Source organism: Lichenostomus cassidix, chromosome 2 (genome assembly GCF_008360975.1).
Source record: "Lichenostomus cassidix isolate B80296 chromosome 2, HeHo_3.0, whole genome shotgun sequence".
Classification (NCBI taxonomy): Eukaryota; Metazoa; Chordata; class Aves; order Passeriformes; family Meliphagidae; genus Lichenostomus; species Lichenostomus cassidix.
The window spans coordinates 46,167,411-46,183,072 of NC_139482.1; the positions used below are offsets into that span (position 1 = coordinate 46,167,411).

General features: G+C 40.6%; 1 protein-coding gene across 2 annotated transcripts in view; it reads left to right on the forward strand.

The window, feature by feature from the left end:
* Positions 1–15,662, forward strand: part of BMPER (BMP binding endothelial regulator) — a 148,536-nt gene that overhangs the window by 125,265 nt on the left and 7,609 nt on the right. For both annotated transcript variants that reach the window (XM_085051396.1, XM_085051397.1), the window contains one exon: positions 14,681–14,811. In XM_085051396.1, the coding sequence (XP_084907522.1) occupies positions 14,681–14,811 (131 nt within the window). The remainder of the gene's footprint in view (positions 1–14,680; positions 14,812–15,662) is intronic.

A 15,662-nucleotide genomic window follows, 5' to 3' on the forward strand; every position in this document is an offset into this window, starting at 1 on the left:
AAAACAGATCTGAAGGAGTACAAAGGAAAGCTATTTGCAATGCACAGCAATACATTTTATTGAGCGTACACAACCAAGAAAGGCATTTTTCTGTACTTCTGAGCACATCTGTAGACACCCCTACAAGCATACACCCGAGGAAGTTCTCTTTTCCCAATGAGAAATAAAGACCAAAGACTAACAGCATGTGAATATAAAAATTAATGTGACGGTTTGCATAAAAATAAGGGGTGGGGGGGAGGGAGTGTTAATACTATGTTTTTCTGAGTTTCTTTTCTAAACATTTAATTCTGACCACCTCAAGTGTTTCTCCATTTTAACTTAACTACACCCTTTTCGTCACTTCCCATCTTGAAAATTGGATAGCATTTCTGTGAGATGATAAACAGGTGTTACTTTTCATTCTGGCTGCACTGGCATTTAGTGCAGGATGAAATAATCCTACCATTAAATAAGAAGCTCACAGTGGTGTTGTGAAGCTTAATTTGTTTGGAAAATGCTTTGCAGTATTCAGATGAAAGGCACTTTGGATATTCGAAGTATTATTACTGCACAGCTGGTGGTCTACATGCTGCAGATGTTTCTTCCATGCTGTTGCATGGTAACTTAAGTGGCTTCTTAGTGCAGATGTTCATGAGTGAGCATGCACAACCTCCTCTGCTGATGTTTTTTGACACGGATTTTATTGCTGCTTGACTTTTGATCTTGAAGAGAATATTCTTCCACTGGTGAGGTGCTACGTGTGTGTATGACTACATCCCTGTTGGTTCAGCCCCCACTGCAGACAACAGCATCTGCAGATACTTACTGTGGGCCTTTCTCTTTAGCCCCCGTTTCCTTCTGTGGCTTTTACTCATTCCCACAATGTTTGACTCTGGGGATTCTGACTCTTCTGTTAATACTCTATCACCATCACTCTCTTCATGCAGACGTGATGATTCCCTTTGTACTCTTTGCCCAGATGGGATCAAGAACTTCATTGCATCTTGATTCGTTCTTTCCTTGGCTGCTGCCACTGTTACTTAAAGGCATCTCTAAGAATTGCTGGGCTCGCCGTTCACAATCTCTCTGAAAAGATTTGAAGATGAACTTCTAATTTCTTCATGTTCTGTGCTAGTCTTTCTTAGAAGTGAAGAGAGTTAAGGTATGACTTCAGCTGACATCGACATGGCGTGTGCTGAACATGCACAAATTTCAATGGCTGTATGATTTCATCAACCTATTTGGTGAGAGAACTAATGCTAAAATTTACCTTCCCCTTGCTTTGCTGTATTTTCAGTGCACACAGAGAGAAAGAGCAAAGTACAGCAGAATGGTACTCGTTCTGGTTAACATAGATTTTATTTAAAAGATTCACATGGAAGACAGAGGATTTGGTACAATATACTGGAGTGTTTGTTCTGATATGTATTAAAGAAGCAAGCTCTCTGGACAGCATGTTCAAGAGTCATAGTCTTGCAGCTTAGAGGAGTGAGTCCTGGGCTTTGTGAGAATGCAGGCACTTAAAGCTGACTGCATCTAGACAAATAACTTCAGAAGAACAAAGCCTACTACCTTCTGTTACATTTTATGCAGAATTCAGCATAAATCAAAGCAAAAGTCTCAGTCTTTACCTGTAAAAATTAGATCTGAAAGACACCTTGAGAAGGCTACACCCTGGCTACATTGTGAGGTCAGTTGCACCTTAAAGACTTTCTCCTTTCCCCTGATCTTTAAGTGTGTGCAATTTGTCAGTGCTCATGAAATCTTCTAAATGATGTCCCTGGAGACCATGGCTACCTTTAATACACAGAACTGGTAGGGTTTATACAGATACATACCCTCTGACCCTACTGAAGTGGCTCTTCCTTTCTCTGGGTTCATCTTGATAGGCATAAGTTTCATTCTGCCTCCCTAGTGTCTCTGAACTGTAAAAATTGCTACAGGATTTGTAATAGAATTTACACTGCCTAACTTCCCCATCATTGCTGCTCCAAGAAGATAGATGTATGGTATTGCTACTTGTCCAGATTCCCATATTTTTTCATCCTTGACTGCTTGTACTGCAGTTATTTATCTTCTTTTGGTGCACCTATTTCTAATATTGATGTGCTGTGCATCACTGGAAGGGTAGTGGGAGCAGAGAGGAAAAGGGGAAAAGGAAGGAAGGAGGGAAGGAAGGAAGGAAGGAAGGAAGGAAGGAAGGAAGGAAGGAAGGAAGGAAGGAAGGAAGGAAGGAAGGGCTTCTAATGTTCTCTTGTTATTCAGTTCATCTCCCCTGTTTCATGACCGATACCTCCTCCCTTCTTTTGGTATATTCCTTTGCTCATTCTGGTTAGGTATCCCAGCTGAAATCAAGTTATCAAATGGGTAACATTTGGATTCACATAATCGCATCCATTATGGTATGATCATTTGTGATTTACTATTGCTGGATAACAAAAGATTATTTTGCTCGTGATAAAAATTACATTAAATCACTGGCCCCAGAATGGAGGCTGAAAATCAATGAGGAGGGGCTTTTACTCCTGCTACTTTGGCTTGAGTTTGAAATGTTTCATACAGTAGCTCTGCTAGGAGTAAGCTGGGCTTCCTAACTGATGTAATAAAATGCAGACCATCCTAAGGGGATGAGGGAGTTGCATTCCAAAACTTGCACTGCAAGCGACCAAAGTTTAATGGAAAACGTTGAAAAGATTCTATTAAAAACCAGTTTTCCTCCTATATATCATACATTCTATTTTATGCTTTCCCCACTGCCTCCTTTTTTTCCTTACTGGCACAAAAACAGGATCTTTGTTTTGACAGAGCTAATCCGCTCATGCTTTCATATGGGCCCTCAGGCTCCCCACCTGTGGAAAGATCCATGGGAGCAGAAAAACTACCAAGTGAATTTCACATGCTCCCCTCAAAGGGAAGAAATCGGTGGCCTCACAGAAGTATGGACTGAAAATATCGTGGTTGTCAAGGACCCATGGAGAGCATGAACACAATCTCCTGCACAATCTGCACAACTTCCAGCAATAGCTTTTCCTTCTTTATTGCCTTCTGGGATTTCTCTGTCTATCAGCTGGATTTCTTCAGGAGACGTGCTGGATGGGCTGCTTTGCTGCAGTTGCGCTGCCTCCCTTTTCCCAAAGTCTGAAAGGCACACTCGGGGCTGACAATTTCCACCCGCAAACGTTGCTGGTGAGAAAGGATATAGTAGCTTGCAACCACTGCCAAGTTTGACAGCAAGCTTCATAACAAACTGGTACAGCTCCGAGATCTCCCTGCTGCTTCTGTAGGGAGGCCAGGGAAGATTTTATGGGGTGAAAAGTGATGGAGAGAGAGTGAGTTGCTTTGCAGCTCCATCAGGCAACATGTTCCAGGTGGCCAGCGTTGAGCACTGATCTGTTCCACAGTCTCTGCCCAGCCAACAAAAAGAGGCAAAACCATATTTAGACGTTTAGTACTTTGTATACAAGACTAAGCCCAGACTTTATCTTTGCCATTGGACGTGACACGCAGATGAACAGGAAAAACAACCATGATTATTCTGTGATAGGGAGAGTGTTCTCATGTGGCTGTAATTTCTCATTAAAATCTGCTGATTTACATCAGAGATGCCTTTGTATCTAGCCAAGTAAATGACCATGCCCAAACCAACTCACTGGAAGGTAAGTTTAAAGAACAAACCTTGGCTCTGTCTGCTTATATCTTCTCATCCCACTTCACCCAAAATTAGGTCATTTTGGCTTTGTAACATCTATGTGGGTTTCTGTGGTTCCCAGGCCAGGCTGATATGTCTTGGAGTCACTATGTCTAGTACAGGAAATTTTAATTCATAGCATTTAAATTCAGAAAGCTTGAATTTAATGTTCAGTGGTGTCCTGAAAGAGTCTGGATCCTTCAAAGCCTTGAAGTGCAGAACTGAAAGGAAAAAAAAAGGCTGATGACAGTCTTGGCTCCCGTGTTGTCAGCAGGAAAATCCCCATCCATTTCACTGAAGCCAGCTTTTCATCCACTGTGTTTCCATGCTCTGTATGATGTTTTGCACTTGAGACCTTGCAGTCAGGAAGGTTAAAGAACTGTGGGAGTATGCAAAGCATACCTTTTCCAAAGCTCTCTGCAAGTGAAGTAGCAGGCTATGTCAAACTAACCAGAGAGCAGAAACCAGGTCTCTGCCTCCTGGGTGAATCCCTATCACTCTGCTTATCCTCTCCCTCTGGTCTGTTGAATCTTGAATGGGACATGGCAGCACTTCCGCTGTTTTAAGACAGCCGTCCTTGGTGGGCCTCAGTGTTGGGGTGCCCGTCAGGCTTTATGTCTGCCAGTGCTCACGTGGTCTTGAGAACATACAGAGCAAGAGCAGAGGTGCCTGAGGAAATGTAAAGGGAGGAACTAAATATCCATCATGAAAAGGTCAGCCTTTCTGGAGTCAGGGTAACCCCGCCAGGACTGCAGTTTCGCATTCATGTGTTTGACTCCTGCCTAAATCATGCTTTATGTGCCTATGTCTTTGTATGGGTCTGGGCCAGGACCACACAGGAAGCCATGAAACCCAGAAACAAAGTGGTTTTTTAAAAATTTTTCAATTCAGGTAAGATGGCTGTTGTATCACTTTATCCAAGTCTTATTTTTAGCAACTACTTTGATGAGAGCAAAGAGGGAGACCTCAGAGATGAAATGTACTGTGAGGATGTGACTAGCTAGAAGGCAGCATTCTCAGTGAGTCTGTCTTTGCTGAAATGAGAGTTTGGCTCTTGTTTTCTAAAGAGAGCAAGATGAGGGAGAAAGCTGTTTTCTAAACAGCAGTCTCCTGTCAGGTCTTTTCCTTGCTCTCTTTCTTACTCCATCTGGAGCTAGCAACTTTTTAAATGCTCTGCAGCCACCTAGAGGAAAAAAGCCTGCTTGATTGAAGTTAATTTTGTGTGGATTAAGCCAAGGACTGGGCTCTGCAGAGTTTAAGAATGTGAGTTTCTAAACTAGCCAGCCTGTTTATTATTATATCACAAGACCTCCTTGGGAATGTATACAGTGAATCATCATCAAAAGCTGAAGATAACTTCAGTTTATGTTCATAGTTCAGAAATATTTCCTGCTTCGTGTTCTCATTGTGCTTGTTATTGGATATGACATATTTTTATGACAGATCGTATGGCAGGGCCACAATACATTTTGTCAGTAGACAGAAGCAGATGATCTGGTTTGAATTTTTATTTTGAAGATTTAAAACCTGTATCATTTTATATGTTTATCTAATGACTATGACAGTATGCTTTTGGTATATCTACATGGTTTATGTTTCTGTAGGGCCATGACTTCAAAACTTCCCAATAATTTTTGAGGTTCTATCTAGGATGTTTATAAGCTCATGCAAAACCTCTGGCTTTTTTCCGATGTGGGCTGTCACACAGAATACACTAATGGGCTCTCTGTCTCCCAGAGTGAAAGTTGATGCAGACATATTAGAACCATTTAGTCTATGCCATGTTCATTTGCACTGTATGAAACAGAATAACAAAGTTTAACTGGTGATTGAAACTACTTTAATGTATAAAGTTAGATATTAAAATGTGTCTGTCTTTTTGAAATTGAATTAAAATTACTAGTTTTTTTCCTTTTCTAGATAAGATATGGCAGTTAAGTCTCCATTTGTGCCTAAAGAACTAGAGAGTAGGGGGAAGTATTCTTTTAAAATCAAGTCTAGACATGGAAAAAAAGATAAAATTTTGTGTCAATTACATAATGCAAAAGATCAAAACGATGATGGATATTTCTTGGTAGCTATGCGAGAGGATACTGAAAATTCCATTATGATGGAGTGTCTCTGTCATAAGTCAAATTCACTTTGGCAGTGCAAGTGCTAAGCTAAGCATTGCACGCAGTTAATGGAAATGTAGAATACTAATATGGATATTGAAAAAGTCCACTAACACATTCTCCATTTCTTTTCCTCTCTTCAGAAAGGCTTGTTATACGCTTATGATGTGGTAAGTTGAAGTAACTTAAATACTGCTGTGTTATGTCAGAACAGGATCTGTAATAAGGACTCTTACTGGCTTAAGAAATCCTAAACATGAAATCTAGAAATTTTTCTAGATTGTGGCTTGGGAGGGAGGCGATTCTGCCCCTCCACTCTCATGAGACCCCACCTGGAGTGTTACATCCAGCTTTGGGTCTTCAGGATATGAAGAACATCAACTTTCTTGAGCAAGTCCAGAGTAGGACGACCAAGATGATCAGAGGAATGGAGCACCTCTCATATGAGGAAAGGCTGAGAGAACTGGGATCGTTCAAGTCTGGAAAAAAGAAAGCTTCAGGGAGAGCTGAAGGGAGCCTACAAGAAGGAGGGAAAGGGACTTATTATAAGGATATGGAGTGGCAGGACAAGTGGGAATGAATTCAGACTAAAATAGAGTTGGTTAAGCTTAGTGGGACTGAAGTCTTTACTGTGAGGGTGAGAAGGCCCTGGAACGTGTTGCCCGAGAAGCTGTGGATGCCCCATCCCTGGCAATGCTCAAGGCCAGGTCAGATGGGGTTTTGAGCAACCTGCTCTAGTGAAAGATGTCCCTGCCCATGGCAGGCAGGTGGAACTAGATGCTTTTTAAAGGCCCCTCCAACCCAAGGCATTCTAGGATAAATGATGGGGTACTGGAAACACAAGGTAGGTCAATTTGGCCATAGGAAATCAATGAGGAACACATAAGCTGTAGATCTCAGGCCCCTGGCCCATGAAATATAGGATTTTTGGTAGAAAATCCTTTAGGAGTTGACTTTCTTTCTGAACATCAAACCCGTAGAGCACCTGTAGTGGGTTTTTCCAAAGCTTTGCATAAATGCGTGATAAGCGTTACCATATAGCTTTAGACATACAGCTACTGTTACCTTTGCCAGCTATACGATGGATGTTTGCAAGTGGATGACTATGGATATTAGTTAACTGAAGAAATGCAAGTCTTCAGGAAACAGGTTCTAGCTTTTGAACCTTCAGCATCAGATTCCGGGTCATACTCCTAAATTTGGTTCTCCTATCTTTTTGTTGATCTGAATACTTTTTTGCAAATGACCTCTTTATAAGGGGTTTGGAAACTCTGTTCCAGTGCAGATTTATTATGGTCCTTGTATTTTCCAGCTAGATATGCAATCCACAGATCATACAACATACAGGCAGCCAAATCCGTTTTGTGGTAATCTCTTCAAAGAGGGTGGAACAAATTGTATTTATACCACTCCAGTATGCAAGTAAAAAGAATATTTTTGATGGGTACTTTTCAGTGTGATCCTGGGCAGTTGTTTGAAATGGGTTAAGAATCTTATGCAGTATTTCCTCTTTACTGCAATAATTTCAGTTACAGGGTTTTATGTAGTGTGCACAGAGGAGTGTTTTTTAATTGTTTCACTTCAAGTGAACATACAAACTCAAACCATTAGAGTTCTCCTGCATACAGATATTTCTTTCAAATGCCATGGCTGCACAATGAAGGTGAAACTCTGCATGGTGCAGCACAACTGAAACAGAAGAAGAGGTGAAAACTCTCTTCCACTTTCTGAAATTATGTAAGAGTGAAAGGGGTCACCTCTTCCACAGCTGTGGGTAGCATTTCCATATTCCATTGGGAGATTTTTGAGCAAAAATCTGCTCTTCGTAAAGGCGGCAAGTCAGCTGCTCAGCTGTACTGTAACCTTCAGCTCTAGGAAATATTCTGAGTCATACCAGATGCTTCTTGGAGTCCAGCATGGGACTACATTGTCTTCCTTAGTCATTGTTCAGCTATTTCCCCATGGGGGGATTTTAGCCAGCCTTTCCATTCTCAGGACCAGAAAGTACAATTAAAGCCACAGATGCCTGTAAGGATCCAAGCACAAGATGCAAAAAGCCTACTTGACACATTAGTAGGACAATTATCATAGAGAAAGAAGTAGGTAAGGCTAGTGTGCCATTTCATTCTTTATTTGGTTCTTCTTCCTTCCTTCCTTCATTTTGAATGCATTTACCGCTGACACTACATATTGAGAGAGATTATAAATAATAGGTGTCAGGGTAGCGCTGTCTTGACAACTTTTATTTTACGCGGTTTTAGAAAACGTTCCAGAATGTTTCATTGTTAATTTTGCCATATTCTTGTGGGTAATGTTGGTTAAGGCAATGAAACACAATTCTGGCACAGCATGCTCTTTGTATAAAGATTAAAAATACATACAGAACACTCTTTTTGGCTTTATACAAAGACTTTAGTATAATATTTTTAGGAGCACATAGTATAGGCTTGTGGTGATATTGTGCAGCACAATATGTTTTTTTTCAGAGATCTACATGCACTTTCATTTATTCAGTGTTTGGAAAATACCATTTTTGCATATCCTTTGTGAGAGAAATATGGGTTCTGATTGTTTTTTAAGAAGATGGATGCACAAAGAAATCAAAATTGAATTGCTGTCTGTCTTTGCCATGTTGGAAATTACCAACAGTAATTACGAATTGCATTAAAAACACCTTTTTCCCATGTTGACTGAACTTCTCTAAATAGCTGCTTTGGAAGGGCTCCTTGACAAGGCAGGGATGGATGTGGGTATCTTGTGTAATTCTGTTTACTTACATGAGTGCCAAGTCTATATCTGGACCAGGAAAAATGACACTCAAAATAGGACTCTTCAATGTGTGTGTAACATGACTGCTATGCCCCAAAAATCTAGTATCACATGCAGCTCTTGCCCTTTGGTGGAATTGTTTATTTTATAAATCTCTCTGCTTAGCTCAATGTGGCCACACAGTCCATGGTTGACTCAAAGCTGCACAAAAATCAGGAATCAGGATGAAATTTGAATGCGTGATTCAAAGGCCTACTACTGCAAACTCCTCCTTTGCATTCTGCCAAAAACAGCAGTCATACTCTCAAGCATTATGGCCAATGCTTTCTTTATAGGAATGAGATTTCCCCATGGAGAGCGTGTGGCTGCAGTACATTTGTTATGTACTGCTCGCTGAAGATGAGCTGTGAGTTCCCTTTCTGCTCCCACACATGTAGGGATTTTTTGGAGCCCATTCAGCAGTGTGGGAGTTCTTCAGCATGGGGCAGTCTCCAGTACAAAGTGCACGTGAGCTGCTTGCCAGTTTTTGTGGGCCCTTATTTTGGACTTGCCAGAAAAAAAGGGTTGGGGAACTGATGATTTAACTTTGTTGTGGATGCCTTTATCAGTTCCCCAATTTTAAGGCAGTGTAACTAATGTGAAGATGTGTGGGAAAAGCACAGAGGGAGTACAGACATAGTTACCTGGGCTTGGAAGAAATGATCCTTGAAAATGACTGACTGCTGCATGAAACAGTTTGTTCCCCAGGCAAGTACTTTGAATGAATACTCAATAGATTTAAGAATTTCTGTGTTTTCAGCAGCCTCCAAAATTACTTTCTTTGAGTTATTTGCTGGTTTTGCATTAATATTAGTAAACTCTGGAGAGAGAGAGAGAGAGAGAGAGAGAGAGAGAGAGAGAGAGAGAAAGAGAAAGAAAGAAAGAAAGAAATAAATAAAGAAAGAAAGAAAGAAAGAAAGAGAGAGAGAAAGAGAGAGAGAGAGAGAGAGAAAGAAAGAAAGAAAGAAAGAAAGAAAGAAAGAAAGAAAGAAAGAAAGAAAGAAAGAAAGATAGATCTCAGGCCTTTGATCTCAAGCCTCAAAGCCTTAAATAGTCTCCAGCTCTACATACTATACTTCAATGATTCAGTAAAATTAAACATGCATATGCAGACAAGTGAGAGTTTGCAATAGCAACAGCGTGAGACTTTGCATTCTACATTGGAAAATGGTTCATCTTCTCATCTTCTTACCTTGTGAAATGTCTTTTCTAGCTGGGGCCATAAATTATGGCAATTCATTGAACTTAGTCAAAAAACCAGCCCAAACAAACTTTCTCATAAAAACCTAACTACTGACAGAGGCTTTAAATTTTCCTGTCAAAAAATTAGGCCAAGTTACTACTAAAACTCTGATTTGGCATACCAAATAAAAACTAATCCCAAGAAGTCATGTGTCACAGGATGGTGGGGCTGGAAATTAATCTTCCTCTCTAGGCAATGACCCTTCAGGCTTTGAAGTTTCCAAGTGTACAGCTTATCCCAAGTGTAGAGGACAAATCCCATAACCACCTGATGCTCCTTCATATACATAAAATGTATGCAGTGGTGCACTGTCTCTAAATGCTTTTGTGAGATCTGTTGAGATGTATTGATGGAAAGAGTAAGATGTTACTGTTTTCCATCTGTGTGGAGCAACTTGAAGGTACCTAAAGGTTTAAAAAATGCACTGCGTCAAACTCCTGTTGTGAAATACAGGGGGAAAAGTAAAAGGAAAAAGCCTGAAATGGTTGATTCTGGGTTTGGATTCATGTGTACTGCAGAGGAAAAGGAACTGCTGATGTTCAGCAAGTGAACATCTGCAATTTCAATCCTGTGTGGCACAGACTAAGTCGGTAGGCTTCATTGCTGTGATCTTTTTTTCTTCTTTTTTTAAATACTGCATGTAGCACAGGACTCTGTTCTTTGCCCTTTGTGGGACTTGGAGACTTTCCATGGTTTAATATGAAAAAGAGCTGTTGCTGAAGGAGTGTACTCACCCAGTTTGCTTTGAAGATGTGGCAGCAGAGTGTGTGTTTGTCTCCTTCAAGGGTGTGTCTCACAGCTGCCGGATGCCTTCACTTTCATGGATTTCCCCTTGCAACAGTTTGTGATTATATGCACCCAATTAACGCCATCTCTGACACACACCCTGCAGGCAGCACAGACAGCATCAAAAGGGATCACAGTGAGGCTCTTGGTACCAGCTGAGGACTCAGAGGTTGGCTGTGCTCCGGTGCTTATTTGGAGCAGGGATGCCACATAAAGTGCATGGTCACATCCAAGTGTTTTTCTAAATTTATGTCCTTAAACTAAATGTAATTTTCTTTTGGACCACAAGATTATTGCATCTCTTTATGATTTCACTGAGGGCTGACCTAAGGCTGCCTGGAGTATCTTGTTTGTATTTCCATAGCTAGTAAAATGGCTTCATTTTATGAGTGACTTGTGCTGCAGTCTTCTTGTGGGATTATTTCTGTCTGCCTGTAATGTTTTGATGTTTAAGTTTCTAATATGTTTTTACTTCATTTACGCAAATGCTTTGTTCTTGGTAAAGAGTCAGAATACCGTGGAAGACCCAAAGTATCCATTGGCATAATTCCAAAGTTTTACTAAAATGGGTTTTTCTGTTGTTTGAGCAGTCCAGTCCGATTAGAGTACAGATAAGCTTGTGTATACATGCAGTTAGTGTCACCAAATCTCTTTATCAGATTCAAAGGAAGAATTATGAGAAGGCAGAATCTGGAGAAGCAGAGAACATTTTCTGAAATGTATCACTGGAGAGGATAAAAAAAAGAAAAAGCTATGGGCATACCAACGTTTTTTGCAAGGGGAAAGGATTAGGATAGCACACAAGAATCAGTTTTTCAATTTACCTAGTAAATCATCCTGTAATAGCCCTCCAACACAACTGTAGCAATAGTAATTGTGAGAAATGTAATTAAGTGCAAGATATAAACCACTTTTGATAAAAAAAACAGACCCAAAGTTGAAGCTTGGCCATGGGCCATTGGCAGGTCGCCCTCAGAGCCAGCCCCCAGAAAATTGACATCTTTTGCTTGCATGTCCTTGCACAGAACTACCCGTTCATTAGGAAATAAAAGAAAGTTTTATCTTTATTCACTAGGCTTGACAGCTGAGGGTATTGGTTTCTTTACTCACATTTTTGATTTAACATTAATTAATTAAATCAACCATACAAATAATTAGAAATGGTAATTCATTAATAAAACCACCGCAATCTGACGATTGCCACTCAGATAAGCCTAAGGCTCAAGCCCAGCATCTGTCATCAGGATTAAAGACCTAATGAAAATAAAAATTACACAAGCAATTAGGTATGCAATGAATCAGCGGATTGTTTGTGTTGCACAAGGCGTGCTACCTTCCTCAGTGGACACCTGTGCTGAAAACTGTAGCAAATCGTGCTGATCCCAGCCAAAGGTCAGATGTTTTACCCTGGAGCCTGTCTGGCCATTTCAATGCCAAGGGTTACTGGTTAGTGTTGCTCACATGTATATAGGAGCTAAGCTGTGCGCTCTCAAAGAGCATGGCTGCCCTCCTGCAGACTGGGAACAGTGCCCTTCCTTCCCTAATCCCTCGGACTATGCCTAGGCTTTACCAGGGTCTGTGCCAGCCTTGCCATGAGCATGTTAACTATTAAAAAGCTTGGGTGATTGATGGGGGTGCCTCGAGTTTTCCTGATCTTGCATCTTTTCCTGGTATACCTGAGGTAGCTGTAGGTTCATTGGCAAGAGGTGGCATGCCTCTCTGAGTAATGTTAAAAAAAATTTTATGCTCTAAAAAGCAGAGGAAGTACCTCAGACTTAGGGTTTTATAATTTCTAAGTCAAGGAAGTTGGTGAACATATAGCCAAGCTAATAGTGGCAAGCATCCCTAAACACTATGAACATCAATAACAACTAAATCTGAGAGGAGAGCAGTGAAATGTGTTTCATAACGGGGACTAGCACAGAAACAAAAATGGTAGCTTGATAAACAACTATTTACAGTGGTTATATACAGACTTTCTTTGTGATAATGATTTGTTTCAGTAGCAAGCAAGCATCTACTTCACTGTAAAATGAGACATGCACCTCTTAAATTGCATGGGGTATATGGAGCAGTGCCTGCTGCAGGGATACTAGGAAGAGATCACAAAGAGATGTTGTGACCAGAGGAGACAGTGTGAAGTTATTTAGTGTGTCACATAAAAAGGTGACCCTTTGTGCTTATACAAGGTCTTTTATCAGCTGACAACATCAAACCAAGCCAAGGATGTTGTGATAATCTGTTCCTTGCCTATCAACTGTGACATGCATACAGCAACATCTGTTACTGGAAAAGATATAAAGGGACCTACCACAGAACTAAAGTGAAATAAAATTACATTGTCCCTAGAAACTGAAGCTATTTAAAGTGAAAACAACTGGTCTGTAAATATGAGCATGTTACATATTTGATCCAAAGCAATTCTGTTTATTCACAGCACATATATTTCAGTGAATCAAGGACAGGTAACCTTTTTACATTAGCACTTGTGTTACTTATTTGTCACAGGGATTTTTTAGGCAATTTCATATTGAGGGTCCACTAAGAGTAAAATTATTGAACAGTCATGAAGGTGTCAAGCAGAGCTGTCAGGTATAAGCATATGAATGATCACTGAAGTAGCTGGTGACTTTGACAAGGGGAAATACTCCTCTTTAAGGGGCATTGTTGGACATATAGAAACAGGCTTGTCTGTGTTCAAGGGATCACTAATCCTTTCTCCCAGTTTTGAATAAGGGGTTCTTAATTACTCTAGAGCATTGTGTGGTCATTAGGGCTCCAGATTACTTTGACTGAGATTCTTGCACCTTTTCCAAGCTATTACTGCTTCTGCTGTGGCGAAAGTTTTTGGGAAATTAAGTCTATATCCATCCTTTTCCTAAAGATAATTCAGATTATGGTCCACAGGAAGAGCGATTAATGTGAAGAACTCATTTTTCATTTCAACCCTTCATCTTTCTGGAGGATTTGTTCCTCTTGCAAGTGTTTCCTTGTCCTCTCAGGAATGGGAAAGCCCCTGAACATGTATGGAGCTGGGGGGGAGCCTTGAGCATTGAGACACCCAAGGTTTATGCATAGAGCACCTTCAGTGGAAAGTAGAGAAACTGAAGGCATGATTTCCAGAGTTTGCCTTCCCTGTACCTTGTCCCCACCTTTTAATGATTCTGCTCAGGGCAGTAAATACTCGACATTTCTGAATTCACATTGTTACACGTGCAGAAACATCTACACATTTCGCATATGCAGAAATCACCAACTGCAAATCTGCTGGCTTTTGCCAGTTATATTTTAGGTCTGTGCCAAATGGGCACGTGTTCTGAATGAGCTAACTTGAAATACAGTGGTGACATCCACAGTAGCAGTTTCATGTAGGGCCATGTTAGAAGCTTTGCTTCCCGTCATTGTGGTGATTTCACATAAGAATGCACGGGAAGAAGACACTGAGTGGTATGAACAAGTGCTTGGGGGATTTCCTAGCATGAAACTGCTCAGTTATGCTGCACCACCCCTGTTCCTTTGGAGTATCTTTAGGTCTGGCACTCAGTAGTGATGCTGCTGAGAAAACAGGCATGTAGCTATTTTGGGGCCTTCAAAGCAAGAGGAGTCTGAAGGTTCCCTGGAGAGAGGGACGTGCTCATTAGCCACAGAAGTCACACGCTTAACACTACTACTTTTATTGTTGGTGAAATTATTAAATTATTACTTTCTAGGGAATAAAAAAGAAGTTTTTATGTTATGTTGACAAAAAGTCATTGCAAAATTGGAGTTTGCCTTCTCCCATTGTGGTCCTTTCAGCCTGATATTTCTTGGGTCTTCCCAGCTCCCTGTTTCTGTGTGGTTCCATGGTGCTCTGGAGACTTCTCTGCATTGGAGCAGCACACCAAAAAGAGAGGAAGCCCTTGGGTTGTAACCACACAGATGCCTTTAACTTTCTTGCCATTTAGCACAAGTTGCTGTGGCATTGAATGCCATGTGACTGGAAAATAAACAACTCCAAACCTCAGACAGATATCTGCCAAAGCATTCCTTTCTTATTTGTTTTGGGGCTTTGTTCTGCAGGTCCTGTGTGACAGACATGTGTGAGTGTCCAGTCCATAAAAACTGCTACTGTGAATCATTCCTGGCATACGCCCGAGCCTGTCAGAGGGAAGGGCTGAAAGTCCAGTGGGTGCCGGAGCAGAACTGTGCAGGTAAGCATTTTGTGACAGCTTCTTTTTAAGCTGTTGCATTGCCTATCCTTTTAGGCTACTATCCTTTGACTGGTGGAGGAGGATCAAAAGTAATATAGGAATTCTACCAGCTTGGAAGTTCTTGGAAGTTTTTCTTGCAGGATATGTAAACTGCTGATTACAGAAAATGTTTAAACTCCTTTGACCTCCTGTCAAAACATAGTTATATTTCTGGAGACAATATGTGCATGTAATTGCAGTGGGTTCAACGAGGAAAGAGGAAGAAATGTATTTGGGAATTTTAAAATGTAAGCCTGCATTAATTTTTGCATTTAGTCCCTACTCCCTGTGTGATTAGGAGTGCATTAATTGCAAGTGATTGTAAGTGACTGGTTCCATGAAAAGCAGTGGTCTGTGGTTATGGTCACTTGAACTAAAATACGATATTGCAGATGAGTATTTCACCTGATTATAGTCTCATTAATTTAGTACACTCTTTATTGGCATTGGTTTGCCTGGTAATGTATTCAGATTTATGTAAAGCAATTGACAGTAGATGAAAAAAACAACAAAAAATGAGAGGAGGATACTCAGTGCTGGTCAAAGAGCCATTACTCTGTGGTCCATTTTGGTGATCGTGAATGGCTCAGGGTCTACTCTCTCAACTTCAATTTCCTTTTCTGTTGAAGGCATTTTAGCAGGGGTGGGTGAGTGACAGCAAATTATTTTAGATTGACTGCTCCCAAAAGGCTCATTTTTTTTCTTACAAAGGAACAGGACAATCCAAACAGGGTGTCACTAAGTGAAAATCCTATTCAAGGATGTATCTTAGACAGCAATAGTAATGTATATAATTTTAATCTATTGATCTG